We start from the raw sequence: 27,340 nt of genomic DNA, 5'->3' as shown, positions 1-27,340 counted from the left end.
AACAGACGTCGTTTAAGAGTGACGTTTGAGTGAACGAGGCCATCCCAATTAATACCCGAGGACTCCTCTGTCCTCGCGTCACCTCCTCGTGTCTCTCGCTCGCATCTTACGGAGGCGGAGCTAAGACGCAAGGAAGGGAAGCGAGTGAGGGGAAAGGAGGAGTCGAGGAGGGGTATTGGGATGAGGCTAGTGGACGTGATGTGAAGGGGCGGGACATCTCTAAGCGGTTGACCAATCACACCAGAGCCGGCCAGCTAACCAATCAGAGCAGGCTGGGCTCTGGTTTCAGACAGAGGGTGAAAAGAGGTGCTGTAGCACAGGCAGTATGAGAACAATAAAGGGCTTTTTGAACATTTAAAGCATGGAGACATGTCAGAGTAGAAGAACAAAATACAATTATGAACCTGAAAATGAGCATATACAGTAGGGCCCCTTGAATTGGTCAGCTTGTGCTTCCTATACAACACATCCTGTTTATTTGTTTGATTAATAAACACAAGTTGGAGTCCATCAGGACCGAGGGTCGGAGCAGCTCATAGTAGTTGCTTGCTAGAGAATTTGACACCCGGAAGTAAGTATTCTCTCCGCTTCGCTTGACAACCCCCGTGATAGTCCTCAAGCTCTGTGATTGGATAGTGTGCTCCGAGGGTTACGCCGAGCGTCGAACAACACTTTGAAATGGGATGGAACCACGGCAGACTGTCCAAAACTGGATTTGAACGGGTCCAATAATATTTATACCCCCAAAGCTTTTTTCTTCTTCAAAATAATACCTTAACCTAAAGTATTCTTTAATGTTTAAATAAAGCCTTATTAGTTTGTCTGTCTGTGTCTCCTATTAATATCGAATCATAAAAATAATACATTTCAATAACGTGCTTTAACCACCAGGTGTCCCTTTCTATCAGCTGTGGTCCGTTATGGTGTAAATATAGCAATATACCGATTGGATCAAATATAAAAGTCAGCCGAATTAGTATTGATACTGCAAGGAGACATATTGTGTGAAGAGAAATGTAAGATGTTGTTTGATTGCTGATAAATGTATGATCCACGTCACATATTCAGTTTCGGCAGCAGTTCTTCCTGTTTGTCTAGATGTCTTCTCAGCAGGGCTCTATAAATAGCGAACTACGGCAGATATGTAATATTTAATGCAGCCGAACCGGTATTACAATTCCTTTATGTGATGACCTCCTATGAGAAAAGCAAGCACACTCGGAATAAAGTATTTTATTTTTAAAAAATGTTTTCGTATTTCACATCAACAGGAAGTCCGGTTAACTGAAATGTCCGTGCGCAACAATACCCCAACCCATAGATCCGTGGGTGAATAATGTCAATCACCACATTACACACATCCCTTCACATTTACATTTTAATTTACATTAAAGTATTTCGTGAGGCCTTCTAAAATGTTTTAAAATATAATTAGGCTTGTAGTTGAAGAGTTTATAAATTATTGCGCAATCACTTAATCGCACAATGGCACGTCCATTAATGCAGATACAGATTTCAGTATTCTGAGCCCCTACTCTCCCCATAACTGACGGAAACAAAAGTCCTACATTATTCAATTAAAATGAAGAAGTAAAAACAATAAGTGTGGCTTGATATTGAGTAAGACAAAGGTTGATAAACGCTGTGAGAATGGATCTGCGGGTAGCATTCGCTCGCGATCTCAAGTCGTCTACAACATACGTTTAGGGAGCTATATAGAGGACTATGGACATCCCGCAAAGTTGAAAATGTGCGCTTAGGGCCCCCCCCTTGCGTTGGAAAAAGCCGACACAGGGGACTTGACATAACGTCAACATAGGCCGACCTGGGAGTGAGGATGTGTTGTCCTATACAAGTTGCTGATGCCTTTGTATCTCCAAAGCCACTTTCACACATACAAAGCCAGTCAAAGTGCCGACTCATCAGAGTTTCTTCGAGGTGCTTGTGCAGGATTTCCTGGTTCCCTTGATCTGAAAGTAATTCTCATTTTGTAGCTTTTCCTTAGTTTCCCGTCACAAGGGATGCTTCCGGACTCTGAGTTTCCATGTTGTGAGTACACTTCAAAGTGCAAGACTTAAAGGTTTAACAGAGTAGGATTAGGTTCCACCTCAAGATCTTTGAAGTGTGAACGCAGTGTTATGTGTCAGTCAAAGTGTTGCACGTGAGAGAAGCCTGTAAGTAAAGCTGAGATACATGACTGTCTGTTTGCTGTGTTTGAAACACTGAGAAACTTCCTCTCCTACTGTGTGACTTTGTGTTGACCTCAGCCAAGTTCGTAAGAAGCTGGAAATTGTCATGATGCCATATCTTTTGCCCAGATACAATCATTTATTTGTAATTCACTGTGAAGTAAAACAGGCCTTCTCCTTGTTTACAATCCAAGTACAGTGGTCTGTTTTATAGAACAATGGGTTTATCCTCATGTGTTTTTTATTTTGTTGTCATGGTAGTGCCGCTGTGAATTGTTAAAGGGCAAGGAGAGGTGTGTGCTGAGGCATTAAAGCAGGCAAAACACACACCCATGCTACATCTAAAAAGGATGCACATTGTTTTAATTGTCCCCACATTCCTCACCAGCTTGCATGAATTAGTGTCTCAGGATTTAATACCCTGGCAATAAAGTCTCTTATTAAGGACTCGCATACAATGATTTTCATGTGTGAGCATTTTTAACATTTTCTTCTGTCATTAAAAGTCATGCGTCACATATGAAAAGCATTGTGTGTAAAGCAGGGGTGTCAAACTCAAATACACAGTGGGCCAAAATAAAAAATGGGTACTAGTCGAGGGCCGGACTGGTTCAATGTTTATTGCAAAACTTATTGAAATGAACTTATTGCACATATTAAACCTGGAACTAACAAAGCTTACATTATTGCCTATAAAAACAACATGAAACATGAAATAATCAGTTGCTTTCATTTCTTATGGCTCGATCTGCAGCTTTTCCATTTCTTACGAGTACATTTTTCCACAGGCCAACAAGCTTCAACAAAACTATTTCCCTCAAAGAACAAAACAAACATGCCCTGTTGTCGTGAGAGAGAAAGTGCAGAAGGAAGCATCCATTGAACTCAGTGTGCTGCTCTGTGATGCTAGTTCAAGCAGATACTTGGCATCTCATCTTGGGTGCAGGTTCATCAATGTTTGGGCTCAGGCTCTGAGCGGAGGAGACCCTCAGGATGGAGTGAAGGTGTGCGTGCAATATACCGGCGGGCCAGATCTAATAGTAATTAAAAATTATCCTAAGGGCCGAAATTAAATCCACCACGGGCCTGATTTGGCCTCCGAGCCTTGAGTTTGACACGTGTGTGGACTAAAGGGATGTGTTTTGATTTCTACGGGATTTCCTGAAGCTTCTCCACCCTGCTAAGATTTAACTTTGAGCGATGTGTTTCAGATTGATTTGATGAGAGCTTTACCAGGACGCTGCACTTAATGTGTTTATGGAAACTGATGACTAGACAGTGTCCCCGACCTTTTAGATTTGTTCTGCTCATGTTTCCCTCTCAGATTGCCTCATTAAAATGATTTGTTCTCTTCTCTCCACTTCCACTTCTCATTACTGAAGGGTTTGCAATATGTGTTTAATGGCTTATTGAATCATTCACTAGTGAGATCAGTTATTAGCCTATTTTAAGTGGGTTTTCAAAAAGGTACAGCTTCCTGATTCGCTGAAAGATTTAGAAATAATAGTTGTTTGTCAGTACACTCAGGGTATTGTTCTCATGGGAAGTAAACCTGACATTTCCAATCGTCAGCTCTGCAAGTTAAAACAAACATGATTTGTTGCAATGCCTAATAGTTTTCCAAAGAACACTCACATTAAGCAAAGGACTGCTAAATAGTTCGTTATTTTTAACGTCATTGCAATGTCCCCTTGAACACATTGCAAAACACTGTCATAATGCAACACGGGGTTTTTGGGAAATAGGTTGTAGAAAACTGCACCTTTTTTAGTTTTCAGTTCAACATCTAATTAACGTTTAAGCGGTACTGAAAGGCAGAACTGAGAACGAATAAAACAAGATCTGTTTATTTGTGGTCATTTTGTAATGATGGAGATATTATTCGATATAGTCGCATGTCCTCATATCGTGCATGATTCTGTCTCACTGAACATTGACAACTTCCTCAGTTTCTCCCCTGGCTCTGGACTCTGTAACCAAACACAAAGCCTCATCTGTCTTTTCCTCCTCCGTCAGCGTAGAGTAACTGCATCTCTCCCCAATTCTGAGCCGCCTCATTTATTTTTGCAAGATGGAGAAGAGTAAAGACGGAGATAGGAGCAGGGAAAGATGAAGTGTGAAAAGAGGACATTGAGAGTTTCATAAAGGGAGACGGAGAGAAGATTAGAGGTTTGGAGACAAGTTTTGCAACGGGGAACATCCAGTGAAGGAGACACACAGTAATGAGATGGGGAGTGGGGGGGAAGGGGGGGAGGATACATGATTGGGCGTCATCCTGTCTCAGTGAGGAGAGTAAAGGAAAATGGGAACTACATTTTTTTAACAACCCCTGGATTTAATACCTTGACAATAAAGTCTCTTTTTAAGGACGGGCATACAATGATTTTCATATGTGAGCATTTTTAACATTATCTTCTGTCGTCGAATGTCACGCGACAGAAGTTCACATATGAAAACCATCGTGTGTCGAGACTAGAGGCATGGGTTTTGATTTCTGATGTGGATTTTCTAAAGCTTCTCCACCCCGCTAAGATTTAACTTTGAGCGATGTGTTTCAGATTGATTTGATGAAAGTGAGGAGAGTAAAGGAAAATGGGAACTACATTTTTTTTTTAACAACCACTGCCAACAAAATGAATAATCCAGTATCATTTTAAGCTATAAAACCACACAGCTGACATATATGAGCTGACAATGACAGGAATGTGTACCTGGCTTCATAGTCAAATGCCAACATGCAACCCTAACCTCTACATCCTGGTTCATACAGTCTAAATATACAGTTTTCACATAGAAAAAAACAAGAATATGCAATTTGACAAACATGTAGCCTCAAAGGTGAAAATAACACGGCGTTCCATCATCTTGTGCACATGTTCATTATTTTTTTTATATCAAAATGAGTCCGTCCGGAGTTATAGTTTGCTTAGCTCTATTTTGCCAAGACCATGGTACCAAGAAAACAGCCACAACAAAAATAATACAGCTGTCACCGGATGAGGAAAGCCTCGTCAATGTTTCCTCGTGTTTTTCCAGTTGTTTTTGTATCACTTCTTTTGCCTGCTCTGAACACAGTTTCTTTAGAGCAGGTTTGTCGGGGTGTTGGAAAAAGGTCAAATCCGCCTCTCCTGTGCAGGACAGGTATTTTAAAGGTTAGCATCTGGCCGTCAAAAGAGCATTGGATGTACCTGCTCTGTACATTTCAGTTCAGACGTGGCCTCCATCCGGTATTACTCGTATCAGAAATGTACTCTTTACATAGCTGACGGTACATGTTCTCCTGCATCCACTAAGATATGGATCGTACTACCATGGTCTTAGTACTGTAACACGATGAAAACACATTTGGGAGAAGGATGCAAATCGATCCAAATCAGCTGTCGGTATTTTTATAATCAAGCTACTTTTTTCCTGTTGTGGAAACACTAAGAAACAGATTATCCTTCAAGCTACTGTCTCTTAATCCACACTGACATTTGAGATATGCTGACATTATGTGTTTGATTTAGAGCAGGGGTGTCAAACTCAATTTCATCGCGGGCCACATCAGCATTATGGTTGCACTCAAAGGGCCGGTTGTAACTTTAAGACTATATAAAAATACATATATAAATATATCATATATATAAAATAATGTATTATATTACATTATTGCCTCTGCATTGGATTATCATCGGATAGGGTAATAACTTCATAATTAACTACGTCTGAAAGCAGACGTCTAGGGCAAATAATTGCAAGTCTCTTCAGTGAGAATGTTACAAAATGATTTAAAAAGAAAAGCCAAATTCTGGAGAAAAAAGAAATAGAAGTGACATCTTGAAATAAAAATCTAATTCTGAGAAAAAGGAATTCTATGAAAAAATGCATATTTTGAAGAAAAAAAGGCAAATTCTGAGAAAAAAGTCATATTTGAGATGCATTGTGGGACATGTAGTTTATGGGCAACGTGCTTCTGTAGCATGTAACCGTATAATAAACATATTATATTCTTTGCAAGCTCTTGTGGGGCCACATAAAATGAAGTCGCGGGCCGAATGTGGCCCCCGGGCCTTGAGTTTGACACCCCTGATTTAGAGCCATCGGATAAAAGCCAGATGGAGCTGATGTTAACGTAATGATATTCTACAGAATTATCTGGTCAGTCAGTAATGTTTTTTATAACAGCCAAAAGCCGCTGTCGAAATCCTCAAAAGGTGGAAAATCTGATCTTGAACTGTTTCCAAAATGCTGGTTTAATGTGAAACATCCTGATGAGCATCTGTTTCTGTATTCAGATCACTGCCAGCAATGAAAACAATATTTTCTTCATACATTTTCAATAGCATGAAGATCTCAAGTTATTCCTGGAATTAGACCAATGTTGTCTGGACACGAAGTTATCCATTCCTCTTTCTGTCAGCAACATGCAAATATTTAAATGAACAGTCAGACTTGTTCTCTGAGTAACAAGTCTGTCTCCACTGAACCAGAGATAACCGTTTGCTTCCAGACATGTAGACCTCTTCCCTTTCCATTTTATTCCCACATTGTACAAACCATATTTTAGTTGTATAACACTCTGAATCCTTCTGAAGTGTATGGCTTGAAGACATACTTCCTAAATGAACATCTGTAGATCAGTTGTGCTACATTGAATTGATGAAGAAAACAGTTTTTCTCACGTGCCTCAACGGTGAACTCAGAATCCCCAAACATTTGAAAAGTCTTGGGGGCAGCGATTTGAAGCGAAGCATTATCAAAACAACCGTTTACAACCCTTTACACAAGTCTCATGTATCCGGTCGTTGGTTAATGATTTACCTTACCCAGGCTTTATAGATGTCATTTCATCAAACATCTACTTTTAAAACACTTCCACATAAGAGTGAGTCATCTTTACTCAGAAGTAGAGATGTCCCGATCCGATCACGTGATCGGGGATCGGAGCCGATCACGTGATTTTCAAAAGATCGGAATCGGGAGAAAAAAATCAGGGATCGGGATTTTTTTATTTTTTTATTTAATGTTACAAAACAAAAATGACCATGTTCACGTCTTAAAGTCATCCTGAGGACTTAGTTTTGGTTTAAAATTACACAACATTATGTATGTGTTGCTTTCTTTGGGCTTGTTTTCAGACCTGGTTGCTTATTTCTCTGAAATCTGGCAACAGAGTGGGCGCAGTGTCTAATAGCAGCAGTAAGCTAACGAGAGGCTACGTTCAGCTGGTGACTCGGGAGTCGGGACAGAGAAAATGTCAGGAGTTTGGAAGTATTATAAAATTGAAAGCGAAGGCAGTGTAACAGCCAGATGCAATGTTTGCAAGGCGGAGGTTCCGCGTGGTGGAAAGAACAGAGCTACGTTCAACACGACCAATCTAACACGCCACCTGAGAAACAAACACCAACACGACGAGTACACAACGGCCACTCAGGTAACGGCACTGAAACAACCGACACTTTCACAGACTTTTAAAAGGAAAGAGAAACTGCCCCAGAACAGAGAAAAGGCCAACACAATAACAGCCAAGATAGCTGAATTAATCGCGTTGGATGACCAGCCGTTATCGGTTACCTTTGTTTTCTCTTAATGCATTGCATAAAGATCGGATCGGGAAAAATCGGTATCGGCAGATTGTCAAAATCAAATGATCGGGAGCAAAAAAAGGTGATCGGGACAAGGGAGTGAGCATACGGGGTGGGATAAATGAGGTTTTGATTAATCCGCACAAGTAGTGGGTGATTTTGTAACAGTTGAGAAAGAAGGACGCATTTACTTTAATTCATCAAGACTTTTATCTGTTTTGAATTCTTCGTTCAACAAGGAATTTAGTAAGAATATCTTTAACAAATCAAGCGAACACAGATTGAGTTATTTTTATACAAATAATAATTTGAGGTGTGAAATATCCCTTTTATTAAGAACCAGTAGTATTTCCCTCAGTCGGGCCAGAGAGGTGTTTCCTGCTGGCTTCTGAGTGCTGTGTTCACGTGGAGTATTATTAGCACACACACACACACACACACACACACACACACACACACACACACACACACACACACACACACACACACACACACACACACACACACACACACACACACACACACACACACACACACACACACACACACACACACACACACACACACACACACACACACACACACACACACACACACACACACCACACACACACACACACACACACACACACACACACACACACACACACACACACACACACACACACACACACACACACACACACACGAGAAGGGGAAAAAGCAGGCCCCGTCTGTACCGCCCTGAAAGGGAAAGGAACATCTGGAAGTGGAAGCCTTTTAGCTGCGGGGGTGCAGGGGTAGGATGGGGATCCCAGAGGAAGGTTGCTCAGTATAAAACCACACACCCTCTCCATTCCTTCTCTGTGAATTCTTGCTTACTTTCTAAATGTTTTTTTTGTTTTCCAATACCTGCAAAGATTTAGAAATGAAACCGCTTTAATATATGATAACAGTGCGTGTTTACCACCCACCTGCACTCCTTTCATGCAAGTCAGGTGACACATAAAAACAACTCTGTGTCCAGGTTGTCACGATCAGAATGAGAATTCCTTTACAAGTCCTGCAGCGGTGACATTTGCAGAGTTACAGCAGAGGTGAACTGGCTGATAAAAGTGTGTGTAGATTGTTCTGTGGGGGGTGGGGTGGGCGAGTTAGCCACCAGAGGAGAGATAGCGTCTGTTTCCATCAGGAGGTCTGCAGAGTGACCGCAGCACTGATTGGTGGAGCTGTGCTTTAAGCAGGAAAGGACACATGGCCACATCCTGGCTTTTCATTTCCTCACTCACTCACTCACTCACTCACTCACTCACTCACTCACTCTCACACACACACACACACACACACACACACACACACACACACACACACACACACACACACACACACACACACACACACACACACACACACACACACACACACACACACACACACACACACACATTGTTATTATAGGAAGGCACACACATCTAGAGTTGACATGCTCGCTCACTTCCCAACATCTAAAAGCTGTCGTAACATTTGGTCAGAATGGACTCTCCCTTAAAACTAGATTACAAACAAACAAAAATCCCCAAAGAGTGAAATGTAATCAAGCTGAAAGAAACTTGAGGAGAAACACAAGGTGTGTGTGTGTGTGTGTGTGTGTGTGTGTGTGTGTGTGTGTGTGTGTGTGTGTGTGTGTGTGGTGTGTGTGTGTGTGTGTGTGTGTGTGTGTGTGTGTGTGTGTGTGTGTGTGTGTGTGTGTGTGTGTGTGTGTGTGTGTGTGTGTGTGTGTGTGTGTGTGTGTGTGTGTGTGTGTGTGTGTGTGTGTGTGTGTGTGTGTGTGTGTGTGTGTGTGTGTGTGTGTGTGTGTGTGTGTGGCTCATTCCTGTGAGGTTACATACAGCAGTGTCCTCTGTGAACTCCTCCTCTCTGCTCTGCCGGAGACATTTAGAATACGTCGATACATGATGTGTGAAAACGCTGATGAAAGGTGGGGTATTGACCCAGTAATGTGGCTTTACACACACACACACACACACACACACACTATACTGTGTACTCTAATGGCTTTCGCTGCCTCACCAAACAAAGTGCTAAATACTGCATTTAAAACAGCTGCGTTAAGACATGGCAATTAACACCCGCGATGTTTACACAAAAACAAGCCACAACATGTGTCGTGTGTCTTCAAGGGTATTCCGGTGAAGCCTTTGGCATCTGACTAAATAGTTTTAAATAACTACTGGAATCTGCATAATCCAAGAAATGATAACCAAAAACACTTGATTCAAGGCGAGGCAAGTTTATTTACACAGCACCTTCCCGCGCACGGCAACCAAAGTGTTTACAAAATAAGATAAAAGATAGTAAAATCAACACAACGGGTATAAAATACATGGATAAAAGCCAAACTGCAGTTTGAATTAAAACCACTCCAAATGCTGCGTCGAAAAGAACGTTTTTAATCTGGATTTTAAAATATCAACAGTTGCAGCTGACCTCCCGGAATCAGGCAGTTTGTTCCAGATGGTTCCAGACCCTCTCTCTCCCTCTCCTGCTGGTTCCCTGACCCTCTCTCTCCCTCTCCTGCTGGTTCCCTGACCCTCTCTCTCCCTCTCCTGCTGGTTCCCTGACCCTCTCTCTCTCTCTCTCTCTCTCCCTCTCCTGCTGGTTCCCTGACCCTCTCTCTCTCTCTCCCTCTCTCCCTCTCCTGCTGGTTCCCTGACCCTCTCTCTCCTCCTCTCCTTCTGGTTCCCTCACCCTCTCTCTCTCCCTCTCCTGCTGGTTCCCTGACCCTCTCCCTCTCCTGCTGGTTCCCTCACCCTCTCTCTCCTCCTCTCCTGCTGGTTCCCTGACCCGCTCTCTCCTCCTCTCCTTCTGGTTCCCTCACCCTCTCTCTCTCCCTCTCCTGCTGGTTCCCTGACCCTCTCCCTCTCCTGCTGGTTCCCTCACCCTCTCTCTCCTCCTCTCCTGCTGGTTCCCTGACCCTCTCTCTCCTCCTCTCCTGCTGGTTCCCTGACCCTCTCTCTCTCTTCCTCTCCTGCTGGTTCCCTGACCCTCTCTCTCCTCCTCTCCTGCTGGTTCCCTGACCCTCTCTCTCTCTTCCTCTCCTGCTGGTTCCCTGACCCTCTCTCTCTCTCCCTCTCCTGCTGGTTCCCTGACCCTCTCTCCTCCTCTCCTGCTGGTTCCTTGACCCTCTCTCCTCCTCTCCTGCTGGTTCCTTGACCCTCTCTCTCCTCCTCTCCTGCTGGTTCCCTGACCCTCTCTCCTCCTCTCCTGCTGGTTCCTTGACCCTCTCTCTCCTCCTCTCCTGCTGGTTCCTTGACCCTCTCTCTCCTCCTCTCCTGCTGGTTCCCTGACCCTCTCTCTCCTCCTCTCCTGCTGGTTCATTGACCCTCTCTCTCTTCCTCTCCTCAGATCCAGCCCTACGAGAGGATCTTGGGCCGCGGCCTGCCGAACAGCGTGGCCGACTGCCTGAACAAGCTGGTGGTGGTGAAGCTGAACGGAGGCCTGGGGACCAGCATGGGCTGCAAGGGCCCCAAGAGCCTGATCAGCGTCCGCAACGAGAACACCTTCCTGGACCTCACCGTGCAGCAGATAGAGGTACAGAACCAGCCATACCTGAGATGAGAGGCACTTATTTGTTGGATTGACCGTGTTTGGGATTGTTGAAAATAGAGTAGTAAATGCCGTAAGACTTTAATAGGCAGCACAATGACTTGATTGTTGCTATCAGTCATTTTGTAAGATGTTTTCACGGGTGAGCATCATATGTTTTTACAGATTGATGTGAAAACACGCCACCATATCAGCGTTTTAACGGTAATAACATGTTGCTCTTATTTGCCAAGCAACCATTCAGAGCAGATTTAAAATTAACTACATGGAGTTGTAACTTGCTTTTTGCATTTAGAAGACATTAAGAAACACTTCCAGTTGGACAATTTGGCACATTTTGCATAAACAAGAAGGCGATCGAGGCATTTCAAAAGTGTAAGAATAAGTAACCACGAGAAAGGAAAGTGAAGTCAATAAAAAACCAACAAATAAAATATCCTTGCGATATCATCATGATTTGGGGTTACATAGAAAACATCATACATCTATAATAGGTAGAGTATACCCATCTAAAACTTTTAATATGGGCGGCTAGAAATACATATATACAGGCTAATTTTGCCTTTATAATAATAGCTGAGTTAAACAGGAAATGAGGGGAGAAAGAGGTCAGGGAGCAAAGGTCACGGCCAGATTCACATCTACGTGAAACCTGTGAAACCTGTTTGGCCCCAGGAGGAATGAACTGTGCTAAAGAAAGAAGACTTGACCTGATTTGTCTTTTCTGTGGATTATAATGTTATAGTAATGTTTGTTTTCATGTCTGTTTTTCATCTCACTCATTCGTAATGAAATACTCGTGGTTTTGACCACAGAAAGTCATGCGTATGTATTCCCAAAAACCCTTTTATCTAACCTCACTGGTCAAATACGTATTCAATCTGGTGCCAAATAAACTATTCATAGGTCTTAATCATGGAAGAAATTAGGGATACTTTAAGGCAGCCGAGTAACTCTAGTTTTCCGTTGTTTCTTTAGTTGTTGTTTTTTATTTTCTGGCCGTCAGCTAACATCCCTCCTCAGCTCGTAAATCCATCGTTGGATTGCAGCTTTAATTTGATCTCCGTCTGTGAGTTTATCTTTCCTCCAACCTCCGCTGACAGCTCTCTTTTCACAGGTCTCAGTGTGGCCTGGGTTTGGCAGCCACGTTGTCATTTAGGTGTTTCGTTTTTCAGAGGAGACACCCGCGCACATGATGTGGCTGTGATGATGTGGCAGGGATTAGTGTTTGCTCTGATGTGGAGCTGTTTAACCTTCCTGTCGGGTTCGTCCCTCCTTCTTTACTTTGGTGTTACCGGTCCAATTTGACAGGTCTGACAGGTTTGAACTGCTATTACATTATAAAAACCATTAATCATCAACAAATTGTATTTAACACCCTTTTAAGATGTATGCAATGTCTCAGAGTAGTGGACTACATGACTGCAGTGAATATAGCTTCTTTTCTTTTTTGTAGTTATGTACTATCTAATGGATGTACATGGATGTAATGTTGTGTTGCTGTTTTAATATTTTAATTCAACTTTTTACATTTTATTTCCTTTTTATCATCACTGTAAAGCGTCTTTGAGCACCTGAAAAGCACTTAAAAAACAAATGTATTATTATTATTATTACATAATCTAGGGTTACCCATTCATTTCCTCGCCTACATCATAGGTGTTACAAAGTTGGCTAAACCACTCAAAATGTAATGAGTGGTGATCAGCAATGTTCAAATGCCTACTGTGGAGGGTATCATAAGGCCTTGAGGCAGCCAAATGTAAAACTATATATTTATGATTGATGAAAGTAGTAAATCTGCCAGATTCGACTCGAACACGACCGGAGGATTGAGTAGTGTTTGTGTCTCTCATTCTGCCTTGAAAGTATGGCTTTTGTTTATTTCCCTAACGTCTAAAACCACAGAATGCAATGTTTGTCTAATGATTCAGGGGAACATAGCAACCCCTTTGTTTTTCATAAACTGAAAATCACAAGCATGTGTCTTCATGATGCTGCTTCATGTGAATCAGCCTCCAGGCAAACGTTCTTTGTTTCATTAGGCGCCGGGGGGAGACATGCATTTTTTGGAAAAATTGCTGGGCTATTTTTTTGAAAGGAGATCTGTGTGTGTGTGTGTGTGTGTGTGTGTGTGTGTGTGTGTGTGTGTGTGTGTGTGTGTGTGTGTGTGTGTGTGTGTGTGTGTGTGTGTGTGTGTGTGTGTGTGTGTGTGTGTGTGTGTGTGTGTGTGTGTGTGTGTGTGTGTGTGTGTGTGTGTGTGTGTGTGTGTGTGTGTGTGTGTGTGTGTGTGTGTGTGTGTGTGTGTGTGTGTGTGTGTGTGTGTGTGTGTGTGTGTGTGTGTGTGTGTGATGTAGATTTTATTGTATATTTTCAAAAACATTCATACCAGGAAAGATAGCGATATATTACAAGGACAAGGTTTGTTTTAAAATACTAAAAACAGAATAGTAACATGGGGGGGTTACAGTGTTATTTAATGCATGCTCATAACATACTGTAAGTACATCAGGTTTCATAGAGCAAGTGCTACTCAACTGGCTTTAGATAAGCCAGTCCTTTATTAGTATATAAGTGCTTTGTTAATAGTTCTATCGCTCGAAGTGGAGTCGAAAGAGATGAGTTTTCAGTCTGCGCCGGAAGGTATGTAAGCTTTCTGCTGTCCTGATGTCAATGGGGAGCTCATTCCACCATTTTGGAGCCAGGATAGCAAACCCACGTGTTTTTGCTGATGGGAACTTGGGTCCCCTTCGCAGCGAGCTGTTTGGTTGATGCAGAGCGGAGTGCACATGCTGGGGTGTACGGTTTAACCATGTCCTGGACGTAGGAAGGGCCAGATCCATTCGCAGCATGGTACGCAAGTACCAGTGTCTTGAAGTGGATTCTAGCAGTTACTGGAAGCCAGTGGAGGGAGCGGAGGAGCGGCGTGGTGTGGGAACATTTAGGAAGGTTGAAGACCAGACGAGCCGCTGCATTCTGGATGAGCTGCAGAGGTCGGATGGCACATGCAGGTAGACCAGCCAGGAGGGAGTTGCAGTAGTCTAGGAGTGAGCTGACGAGAGCCTGGACCAGAAGCTGTGTTGCTTTCTGGGTCAGCTGGAGACGTATCCTCCTGATATTGTAAAGAGTGTATCTGCAGCAACGGTTGTAGCAGCGATGTTTGCAGTGAAGGACAGGTTGTTATCTAGGATCACACCCAGATTCCTTGCAGTCTGAGTCGGGGAAACAACAGAGGTGCCGATGTTGATAGTCAGGTCAAGAGAGGGACAATCTTTTCCTGGAAGGAAAAGCAGTTCAGTCTTGTCAAGGTTGAGCTTGAGGTGATGAGCAGACATCTACTGAGAGATGTCAGCTAGACGAGCAGAGATGCGTGCGACGACCTGGGTCTCTGAGCGGGGAAAGGACAGAATTAATTGGGTGTCGTCAGCGTAGCAGTGGTATGAAAAACCATGCGGGCTAATGACAGATCCGAGCGAGTTTGTGTACAGGGAGAAGAGGAGGGGACCAAGAACAGAGCCCTGAGGGACCCCTGTAGTTTATTGAGAAGGGTCGGACTCGGACCCTCTCCAAGTTACCCTGTAGGTACGGTCTTTGAGGTATGAGGTGAGGAGGGAAAGTGCAGAGCCTGAAACTCCAAGTTCTTGGAGAGTGTGAAGGAGGATCTGATGATTCACCGTGTCGAATGCAGCAGACAGGTCCAACAGGATGATGACAGAGGAGAGGGAGGCTGCTTTGGCAGTGTGCAGTTCCTCAGTGACAGCAAGGAGGGCAGTTTCTGTGGAGTGACCTGCCTTGAAACCAGACTGGTGCGGATCCAGAAGGTTGTTCTGATGGAGATAGCAGGAGAGTTGTTTAAAGACAGCGCGTTCAAGTGTTTTAGACAGGAACGGGAGGAGAGAGACAGGCCTGTTGTTTATAACATCAGACGGGTTGAGAGTGGGTTTCTTCAGGAGAGGGTTTACTCTTGCCTCCTTGAGACTGTTTGGAAAGTGACCAGAAGTTAGAGAAGTGTTGATGAAATGGGTGAGAAACGGTAGAATATCAGGAGCGATAGTCTGAAGGAGGTTTGAAGGGATAGGGTCCAGAGGACAGGTGGTAGGGCGGGCAGAGGTAATGAGGGTAAGAACCTCACTTGGCGAGAGAGGGGAAAAGGAGGTTAGTGTGTGGGTGGAAGGAGGGTCTGGTGACCCAGCGGTGAGTAGAGGTGAGTCAGAAAAAGAAGAGCGAATATCATCAACCTTTTTTTCAAAGTGGTTAACAAAGTCGCTTGACCGAAGGGAGGAAGGGGCTTTGGGGGGGTCCAAGAGGGTGGAGAAGATGGAAAATAGTCTTTTGGGATTGGAATAGGAAGATTGGATCTTGTCTTGAAAGAAAGTGCTTTTTGCCTGAGAGATGGAAGCAGAGAAAGAGGAGAGGAGAGCCTGATAGGTTAGGAGGTCGTCGCGGTGTTTGGATTTCCACCGTTTCCGCTCTGCTGCCCGAAGGACGGTTCTATTAGCACGCAGTGTGTCATTTAGCCAGGGAGCAGGAGGGGACTGACGAGCCTGCCGAGATGTGAGCGGACAGAGAGAGTCCAGAGAGGATGAGAGAGTAGAGAGGAGAGTTTCTGCAGCAGAGTTTGGAGGCAGGAGTTGGAACGAGTCAGAGGAAGGGAGGGCTGAGAGCACCGATGAGGCAAAGGTAGAGGGGGAGAGGGAACGAAGGTTACGGCGGTCAAGTGCAGGATGAGAAGAGATTAGTTCGTTATGTTTGGAAAGGGGTAGAGAGAATGAAATGAAGAAGTGATCGGAGGTGTGGAGCGGGTTTACAGAGAGGTTAGAAGTAGTGCAGTTCCTTGAGATCAAGGACATTGCCAGCTTTATGAGTTGGGACGGAGACAGTGAGAAAGCAAAGGCAGAGATGTTAGTTCGTCTATCTTCCCCATCTGGAGGTTGAAGTCTCCGAGAAGTACAGCGGGAGGGCCAGTTTCAGGGATGTGTGAGAGGAGATGATCTAATTCCTCCAAGAAGTCCCCCAAGGCGCCTGGTGGACGGTAGAGAACAACAATGGTTAATTGTATAGGATGGGTTACTGTGACGGCAAGGAATTCAAAGGTGGAAGGAGTGAAGTTAGGTAGCTCGAAGAGGGAAAAGCTCCATTTGAGAGCAGGAGACCAGTGCCACCTCCTCTGCCAGTGGGTCTGGGTGTATGGGAGAAGGAATATGCTGTGGAGAGAGCTGCTGGGGTGGATGTGTTGGATGGAGTAATCCAAGTCTCAGTGAGAGCAAGGAAATCCAGGGTCTGCAGGGAGGCGAAGCCAGAGATTAAGTCAGCCTTAGGAACAGCTGACTGGCAGTTCCACAGGCCGCCTGAAACTAGATGTTGGATGTCAGTGGAGCACGTGGGATAGACGAGAGCAGGCCGGTTATATCGATTACGAGATACACGGGGCCAGTGATAATTGTGAGAAGACACATGAACAGGAATGGAGAAAATACACATGATTATAGCATGAGGGGCTAAACAACCAAATAAAATAAAACACCAGCGACACTTAGCTCAATCAAAGTAGGATTTGCCTCCTCTTTGCCACCCTCGTGACTCCAGCAGGACTCCTTTGTCTTCGTCAGTCTTACTCCAGCAGGACTCTATTGTCTTTGTCAGTCTTACTCCAGCAGGACTCCTTTGTCTGACGCTGAAGCTCCAGGAAAGTGCTACCTAAAATGGACACCTGATTGCTGAGTTCTCACAGCTGTGGGGCCACGTCCCTTTAATTAGTCAACTCTCTGCAGCTGGTGGCCCTCAAAAGGAAATCTCGACTGGCTCCCTCCTGAGTTGTTATTGCCTTTTCATTGGCCCAATGGTTTTACAATGACATTAAACCCTAAGTTATAAAGTTATGAGTTTAACCCTTAATACAGTTACACCTACTCAATAAAGCTCTTAGTATTCTACAAATGTTTAAATCAAAGTTAACCCTAGCAGTCAGTTAGTTCAGTTTTATGGTTTCAGTCAAATTACTTGTCCCAAGTTTCTGCCTGACAGATACATGATCTTATTGCAGTTTCCTTTGCTTCTGCTTGAGCAACATTCAGGATATTTTAATCTGTTCAAGAACAGCCATCAGGACGAGGGCGATTTTTTTATGTAATCACATTTGGTTAGTCATTATTAAAGCTCAACGATTTGGTCGTTTGACAATCTGGTGCAGGCTGTACAGGTATTTTTGGGATAAGTTGTACCCCGCCCTACCCTACATCCTTTCTCCCCCCCCCCCCCCCTCAGTCTCTCTGTCTCTGCTGTAGTAAGCTCCAGACAGATGGAGCGGTACATGACAAAACAGCCTAATTAAGAGCATGGTGCACCTTTTGAATTCCCACACGTTGAAACCCTCTCCAGAACCGTGACAGAACATGTTGGGCAGCGAGGAAAGAAGACGTTTTTTTTTCAATTTGCATCATCCATCTTTGTCTTCAAAGTGCTTGGCTTTTACTCCTGCCTGGAAAGCCTTGCAAAAAAGTATGTAACAAAAAGGCCATTCAAATCTTTCTATGGCACATCACATGCAGTCAACACAGAATGACAACATGCAACGCCTAAGGAGCAACACAACTTTTCTTTCTTCTTTCTTTCAGTCTTTATTTCGAACAGAACAGATTCATTTACATGTTGAAGATCATTTAGCCATGGATCAAACAATGGCAAATTGTTGGTCATGCACACTAAGAATACTAGTTTTCTTTGCTTTAGGATGAAGATATACTGCTTTTTGTAGGCAGCTTCAGATCAAAGAAATGCAGCTTCTAGTACTGCAGTTAAATAATTGTTCTTCTAAAGAATAGCTGCTCACCTTGAGACTTGATACTATACATCCTTGTCTTTGCTACTGAAATCAGTTATAGGCATATTGATATGATTGATTAATAAGTCGATCAAAAGAAAATGAATATCCAATAATCTAAATGTGTTTTTCCCCTCTGGGGTTTTGGTTTTATTCAGAAATATTGGAAGCAACTTCTTGAAATTGCTTGATGTGACACGTCCCATCTGGAGCTGTTCTTCTGGGGCTATTTGACATCACTTTACTGAGCAGTTAGCTTCATTTTTAATGTTACGTGGAAAATGTGTGCGAATGCTGTAAACGGTACATTTGTTGCTGAATTTAGCTGAAAATGCAGAAAAAGCTGAATGTTTTATTAGTTGAATGGTCTCTGTAGCTGCTTTTAGCTACAGAAACCAAGTAAGTGTGTTGCTGAACTTAGCGGACAAATGAAGTGAAATAATTTGAATCAAAATTGTTGAGACAGATCCTTGAGAGTGAAATGCAGGGGGTCCGCGGGGTCTTAAAAAGTATTAAAAGTTGATAAATCAATTTAGTGAAATGAAGGCTATTAAAAAGTATTAAACGGCATTTCCCAAGGTGTTACATTTCATAGCTTGTTTTCAATAAGTATATAAAGTGTCCAAAGAGGTTGTGTTCCACAGTCTGCCTGAATGTAGTCATGGCGTAGGTGTGTAGTGTGATTCTGTGTAGTTTATTGATGGCATCCCGTTGGATTGGACGTCATCTGAACAGGACATCGCACGCTCACTGCTTGATAGCACGCGAAGGTCCGTTTGCGCCGGTTGTTAAACATCGTTATGGGGAAATGCAAGTTTGCATCCAAATGGTTGGAAGATAAGGAGGAAGGACAATCAATACTGTGTATAGTCGATGTGAGGTAAAGTGTGTCGCCAAGGTAACCGGTTAAAACTCGAAGTGGCGACGAGGTCTTAAAATGTATGGAAAGGGTCTTTAAAAAGGTCTTAAAAGGTCTTACATTTGACTTCAGGATTCCTGCAGACACCCTGGAAATGTTAAACTGGAAAAATAGTGAAGAAGCTTAATATTTAAAATAAAAGTTTAAAAAAAGGTATAAACAACTAAATGTATAGCCTCAATGTCCTGAAATAGCTGAACAATGTAATAGTTGAATGGTTTCTGTAGCAGAAAGTAGGCTGAAGGAGTTAGATATTCAATGTAAGTAGTAGTGAATGAATGTGTATTAAGAAGAGAAAAGAAAGTAAAAACGCTTTGAAAAGCAGCAGAATATTTTAACTGCAAACGTTTGAACTAAAACCAAACGTCACCAATAATGTATAACATATGTGGAACATGTTGAAGTCAGTATGAAGTCTCCATCAGAGAGAAAATAATAGGCTGAGAGAGTTTGTTATACTCCAGTCTGTGTGTTTGTGTTTGAGGTGATGACATTATCAAATGTCATCAAATGTGTGCAAGCCCAGAGATAAAAGGTTACCATGGTGACAAGGTTATCAAACACCTGTGTACATGAGCCCAGAGATCAAAGGTTTCTATGGAGATGTGCTGTGAAAGGAGAGCCTTTCCATTGTTCTGAATGAGAAATAAACCTCTTACATTTCTAACTTTTGTTGAAAACCGTAGCAGCTATCGGTAATATTTCAAAGCGTGGAGCATGTCAGGACCCTGGCGAGCGTCTGAGTCTGTTTTTGTGTACTTTCGGGTCAATAATGTGGCATTTTGGGCAGATTTACTAAAGGTGTGCGGCTACTGCTCTGAGGAAAGATCAGGCTGAATTTACAATGGGCCTTAACCAATTCAACCAATACAGCCTTATATTGTATGTTCTGTTCTTTCAGTTTTGTAATAGATTATCAGGTTTAAAAGAGCTGGTAGCAATCAGCATACATGAGATGATTTATATGTCTGCCTTAAAAACATTTTTAATGTGAGATATTCTCAATGTAGTGGAATTGAGCTTTTTATTTTTATTTGCAAAAATAAATAAAACAATTAAAGTATTCAAACAGATTGTGATTGTGAAATATAGAAAAACAGAAAATATATATAACAACTCTAAGCAAAAGACACTGCAGCAAAACCAATATAATCTGTGCTGCATCTGCAGTATTGTTTAATTTAATGTTCTGGCCCCAGCTAGAATCCGAACCATGCTGATTGTGTAGACCGTGAGACAGCAGCAGCCATGGGGGTATGTACCAATAACACGAGACAAATAATTGCTAACAAAGCACTTATATACTAATAAAGGACTGGCTTATCTATAGCCAGTTGAGTAGCACTTGAAATGTTTTGGCTCTATGAAACCTGGTGGGTATACTACGAAGCAGGATTTTCGCTTAGCCGGCTAAATTCAGGGAAAACTCCGGCTTTCCGGTCCTACGAATGAAGAAGTATGCAGAAGTATTATTTTAAGCAACACATTAAGTTGACGAAACACTCGAGACAAATGTAATTTAAGTCAGATCGTGTTTTAGACGGGGCAGTGATATCATAAACCTGTTAATGTATGCATTCAAACACTTTTTCTTTTTCCAGCTGTATTCACCTTGCAGGTGCAGCTCTGTGGCTTTGATCCTGGATAAAGTGTTTAAGTCATGGATGTTTAAAGTTTAACTTCTTCATATTTGACTAGTATTAAAGTTCACTTTTCATTCAGGAAGTATGACGCTGTGCTGTCAGTACACTTCTCCATGTTTGTGATTGGTCGAATGCTCCAAATACCACCCCTCTCATGTGAACGCGCACCTAACTAGATAGGACACGGCTGGCTTGAGCGATCCACTTGATAACCCGCGTCGTAGTACAGTTTAGCGAGAGCGCGTATGTTTTGGATTAGGCCAACCGGCTAACTCAAACATATCCAGGTTAGGTTGAACCAGTTTCGTAGTACAGGCCCCTGATGTCCTTATATGATTTTGTTTTCAAGTTTGTATCTTCCTGGTAGAATGCACTTATTGTAAGTCGCTAAATGCAATGTAATGTATTGAGACAGAGCTCTGTGCGGTGAGGGGAAAATTAAGGGGCTTTCTGTTTAGGGTCTGGATCCCTATTTGAAAGCTTCGGATTGCTCTATCTGGGGGGTTTCACATATCTATATTATGTTTTAGGATCGTGCTTGTATTTTTTTACATTTATTTTTAATGCAGGAGAAAACCAGTGTACCTGGAGAAAACCCAACTTCAGCAGAGGAAAAACATTTTTTTTACAATCCATTAGATGAAATTAGATATTTCTTTTCAATTGGTTTTGGTTTCAATATGACTGATTTTGATAGAGCAAGTCAAAAAGGGGATTATTTCTTAAAACGTCTGAAAAAGGAAACTACTCTCCTTCTCATTCGCTGAAAAACATTTAGCCTCTTTGGTAATCCTGTGCACGTTTTGTCGACATCGCCCTGATCAGTAGGTGTGATGGCGGCTGCAGCACCATCGTTGGAATTAGGTGTGGACTTGTTGTGTGTCGTGTCAATATTGGACTTCTCTAGATTTGAATTGGGTTGCTCTTTCTGTGAGCTTTTCCTACAATATGTAATCGGAGGATCTTGACAGAAACCAACTGGCCGTGCGTCTGCATTACAGGATATTTCCATGTCTTTCTCTCCACCACTCGATTCAGTTTCGTGATTGTTGACGGGAACATCCGATGCATCAGAATGGTCCAGTCTGCAGATGGCCATCCACCTGACAGCATCTGTAACATAAGGGCTGCAGTCCAGGTCCTCTTCCAGGTGACCCATTGTTACAAAGCTGTGAGTCAGGGCTTGCTCGGGTGTGATTCGCGAGTTAGCATCGAGGTCAAGGTCTTTCAACTCAACTCTGCCCTTTTCCTCTGCGTAATCCTCAATTGCTTCATCCAAACTTGAATACTGGTCTAAAACACACTCTGAAATGTCGGGCTCGACACCGGTTCCTTCCTTGTACTCCTCTAGCGTTTTAAATCTCCACTCTGGACTATTTTCCCGTTCCCTAATGAAGTAGTTGGAGGTGAACTGGTTGACCAATCAGATGGCAAATGACTTTCATAGTACAGTATTTTGAGCTGTCAGGGAAGAGGCAAGCAGCAAAAGACATCTCTGCAATAATACATCCCAGTGACCACATGTCTATGGCCTCAGAAATGGGGAGGCCCAAGTTCACCTCTGGAGCTCTGTATGGTAGAAGTTGCTTTTCTGTTCCAATTTCTACTTCGGATGTTAGGCTGGCCTCACCAAAGTCGATCAATTTAATCCTAAAGGGCTGATTCTGGTGGTTCACAAGCAGGATGTTGTCATGTTTAAGGTCTGAATGCTCTTCGGGGCTTTGAATGCTACAAGTAGCTGCTGTGTGATTGGACGGATTTCATTAAGCCTATATGCTTTCTGTCTGTTTATCATAAAGTCCCAAAGGCTCTGATCCAACATCTCAAATGCGAGGCAAGAAACGTATCGGAAAAAGAAATTGCCAATACATCTCATCAGGTTGTTCTTCTCTGGGTCAAGTTTCCTGATGATTTCTAGCATTCTCACTTCTTCAACTTGATCTTCGCTGTCTTTGTGAATCTTAATGGCTATAATCTCTGAGGTTTTTAGGTTGACGCATTTTGCAACCTTGCCAAATCCTCCTTCTCCAATAAAGTACAATACTCGATAGTCTGCAGACTTGCTGGAGATGTCTTCTTTCTCTACCGGAAATGTTTCTGAATTGTTTGCAACATCCAATGAATCTGAATGGTCCAGGATGTTGAGGCTTGACAAGCTACCTGCTTCTTTTACAAAAGAGCGGCAGCCCAGGTCCTCGGACTTCCCTAGATTTGAATTGTGAGCAATGGAAGTAATGGGTTGATCTCTTTCTGGGAGCTTTTCCTACAAGATGTGATAGGAGGATCTTGACAGAAACCATCTGGCCGTGCGTCTGCATTACTGGTATTAAAACGTCTGCAAAAGGAAACCACTCTCTTTCTCATTCGCTGAAAAAAATGTAGCCTCTTTGGTAATCCTGTGCATGTTTTGTCGACATCGTCAAATCCTAAGAGCTTATTCTCGATTTTGAGCCTTCATTTGGGCAATATGAGTAATAATAATACAAATGATACATTGTATCTTTATTTCATATGTAAAAACATTTACAAGTGGACTGACATGACATTATCTTCTCAAGAAAATAATAATACAATTACTCCTAGGACATATTTTCCACACATTTCAATATGACTTGACAAAGATGTGATTGCCGAGCCTCCTCTTATGTAGCGGTGGTGCTTTCCTCAGATTGCACTTATCAATCATCCTACACAACGCACACACACATATGAAATTAGATTTTGTTAGCAGCAACAAGAGTGTGCATTATAAATTACCGGTTAAAACAATTGAGGCATTCACTGACATATTTTGTATTGTGGTCGTGGAATACAATTTTAAAACGTAGTTATGTTCAGGCAACATCATCACTTGTTTATTTTGGGAATTATAAGTCGGTAATAAAAGTTGGTTTATTGCATATGATTTTGATTTTTAAAACTAATTGTATTTGCATTTGTTTTAACGATACACCAGGCTTGGATTGTCGTCATTTTAGGGGCAAGGCCATTTGGCCTTTGGTGTCACACATGTTTTCAGGGTGCAAAGGCCACATGCCAGGGCACAAAGGCCGTTGAGGGAAACATCACTTTCTGATAAGGCAAGGCAAGTTTATTTATATAGCACTTTTCAACGCAAGGAAATTCAAAGTGCTTTACAAAAAAAAATGAAAGACATTAAGCATTAAAAAAGAAAAGCTAATAAAATAAACATTACGGAAAAATACATGGATAAAAGTTACAGTGCAGTCTAAAATATGAATAGTTCAATTAAAAGCAGTGACAAAAAGAAAAGTCTTCAGCCTGGATTTAAAAGTAGTCAGAGTTGCAGCGGACCTGCAGGTTTCTGGGAGTTTGTTCCAGATATTTGGAGCATAATAACTGAATGCTGCTTCTCCATGTTTAGTTCTGACTCTGGGGATAGAAAGCTGACCAGTCCCTGAAGACCTGAGAGATCTGGATGGTTCATAATTTAGCAGGAGGTCAGAAATGTATTTTGGGCCTGAACCATTCAGTGCTTTATAAACCAGCAGCAGTATTTTAGAAATCTATTCTTTGACACACAGGAAGCCAGTGTAAAGACTTCAGAACAGGAGTGATGTGATCCACTTTCTTAGAGTTAGTGAGGACTCGAGCAGCGGCGTTCTGAATCAGCTGCAGCTTTCTAATAGATTTTTTAGTGAGACCTGTGAAGACACCATTGCAGTAGTCCAGTCTACTGAAGATAAAAGCATGGACAAGCTTTTCCAAATCCTGCTGTGACATTAGTCTTTTAATCCTAGATATGTTCTTTAGGTGATAGTAGGCTGATTTAGTAACTGTTTTAATGTGACTGTTGAAACTCAGGTCAGAGTCCATGACTACACCTAGATTTCTGGCTCTATCTGTTGTTTTGAACATTGCAGACTGAAGCTCAGCGCTAAGTTTATACGTTCTGCCTTGGCTCCAAAAACCATTACCTCAGTTTTATCTTTGTTTAATTGGAGAAAGTTCTGACACATCCAGTCATTGATTTGTTCAATGCACTTACTCAGTGTTTGAATTGGAGCATAGTCCCCTGGTGAAATTGTTACGTAAATGTGTGTGTCATCTAAGAAAAACACACAAATGACATGGAAAACAAATCACTTTTTTAATATCAATAATATCAAACATTATATCATCATATAGGCCTATGCCTCCTTAGTATTACCGTATATACCATGAAATACTCTACTTTGAATAATTAGTGTTTGGTATTTTTTCCATCTACTACTTCTCCCATTCACAAATCAGAAATCAAATCAAAAAATCTATTAATATGTAACAAATCAAGTTTTATTTATATAGCACATTTATAAACGATTTTTGGTCGAGCCAAAGTGCTGTACAGTAGATATACTTTCATTATTAATGTTAGATTTTTACCCTGTTCTTAATATTTTCTCAATTCACTTCATGCTCGATTTAGTGGACGGTAACAGCCTCAATATAATGAAATATGTCGCTAGTCGATGATGCCAGAGCTTCAGTGTGTACATTATTATGTGTTTGAGTTTATATAGTTGAGGTGTGGTTGTGTGGTGAGTGTGTGTGTGTCTCATTACGGACACACACACACACACACACACACACACACACACACACACACACACACACACACACACACACACACACACACACACACACACACACACACACACACACACACTGCTCTCTGTGTCCATGTCACCGCTCTCCATTTTCTGCTCAGGTCTGCTCAGATTACCTCCGGACTGAATCAGCCTATTTAGAAAGAGAGAAAATGGATCCCACACACACACACACACACACACACACACACACACACACACACACACACACACACACACACACACACACACACACACACACACACACACACACACACACACACACACACACCGACCCCTAACCAGGTCTCCTTTGTGTGTGAACGCCCCTCATGCATATTTATCTTGGACCAAGTCAGTGCAGAGACCTGTACACACACACACACACACACACACACACACACACACACACACACACACACACACACACACACACACACACACACACACACACACACACACACACACACACACACACACACACACACACACACACACACACACACACACACACACACACACTCTCACTGAGATGAGTATATGGAAGAAGAAAACCTTAAACGGTTTCCTGTGACAGCGCCACCTGGCTGCAGGAGACTCTCTGCTGTCACCTGAGAGACTTGTGGGAGTTTAAATGAGCCCAGATCCAAGCTACACCAGGACAACAGACAGAAATATTTCATTTTCATCCAAGAAACACGGTTCTCACTAAGTATACTAAAGGGCCTTTGCAGTTTAAAATAACACACAGTAGGTTTTTAACAGGCTTTTGTTTAAGGCTCAACATAAGAGATGACATTACATTACATGTAACGGTGTCTTAATCCAAAGCGACTTGCATACACTTTTAAATATAATAACGTACACATGCCTTTAGGAAGAATGTGGGGTTAAGTATCTTGCCCACGTTCTTTTGTACATTTTTACTGCAGGGGCTGTGGATCGAACTGCTGACCCTCTTATCAAAAGACAAATGTGTTACCCCCTGGTCCATAGATGCCGCTAAAGTATTGTTCAAAGAATCAATCAATTGATCAATGGAACACTAATCGGCTGCATTTTGATAATTGATCATGAATTTCAGCAAGAAAAGCCAACAATTCCCTTGCCGTGGTTTCAAAAAGGGGATTTATTTCCAGGAGTGTTAGGTCTTTGATACAAGAGAAGTATTTAGTTTCTGGACTGTTGGTCAGTCAAGACATTTAATAACTGTTTCATTGACAATATCTATAATTGTTAGTTGCTGTTGTATGATCATTTCTACTACTGGCAGTGTGGAAAAGGTTTTAATAAAACATTTAATCCATCCATCCATCTTCTCCCGCTTATCCGTGGTCGGGTCGCGGGGGTAGCAGTTCCAGCAGAGAGCCCCAAACGTTCCTTTTCCCTCATCAACCAGCTCTGACTGGGGGATCCCAAGGCGCTCCTATGAGGCCAGCGAAGAGATATAATCCCTCCACCTGGTCCTAGGTCTACCCCTTGGTCTCTTCCCAGCTGGACGTGCCTGGAACACCTCAACTGGCTCCTTTCGACGCGAAGGAGGAGCGGCTCAACTCCGAGTCCCTCCCTGATGACCGAACTTCTCACCTTATCTCTAAGGGAGACGCCAGCCACCCGGCGGAGAAAACCCATCTCGGCCGCTTGTATCCGCGATCTCGTTCTTTCGGTCGTGACCCATCCTTCATGACCGTAGGTGAGGGAATTCTCCGGCCCATCTCACGCTCCATTGTTCCCTCACTCGAACAAGACCCCGAGATACTTGAACTCCTTCACTTGGGGTAAGGACTCATTCCCTACTTGGAGTGGACAGTCCATCGGTTTCCTGCTGATCCCGTCATGTCAGGAGATAACAATTACAGTAGGCATGATCAAACAGAGACTGTCCAAATATTTAGACAATTTTGCAGGACAAACTCCCTCTCTATACCTACACTATCTTTCTATTCTCATAACTCTGAACACTTTACAAACCTTTAAGACTTTGTGTGTTTACTTTCACGTTCGTTATCGTCACTACCGTCCTCCCTC

At 42.6% G+C, this 27,340-nt stretch overlaps 1 protein-coding gene across 2 annotated transcripts in view; it reads left to right on the top strand.

Annotated features, from left to right (window-relative positions):
• ugp2b (UDP-glucose pyrophosphorylase 2b) overlaps window positions 1–27,340 on the top strand; it is a 57,844-nt gene that overhangs the window by 9,162 nt on the left and 21,342 nt on the right. For both annotated transcript variants that reach the window (XM_034100740.2, XM_034100739.2), the window contains exon 4: window positions 11,141–11,326. In XM_034100740.2, coding sequence (XP_033956631.1) covers window positions 11,141–11,326 — 186 coding nt within the window. The remainder of the gene's footprint in view (window positions 1–11,140; window positions 11,327–27,340) is intronic.

The sequence above is a fragment of the Pseudochaenichthys georgianus genome, chromosome 15 (genome assembly GCF_902827115.2).
Source record: "Pseudochaenichthys georgianus chromosome 15, fPseGeo1.2, whole genome shotgun sequence".
Lineage (NCBI taxonomy): Eukaryota > Metazoa > Chordata > Actinopteri > Perciformes > Channichthyidae > Pseudochaenichthys > Pseudochaenichthys georgianus.
The sequence above is the reverse complement of the archived record's forward strand: the minus strand, read 5'-3'. Positions and strand labels throughout refer to the sequence as shown.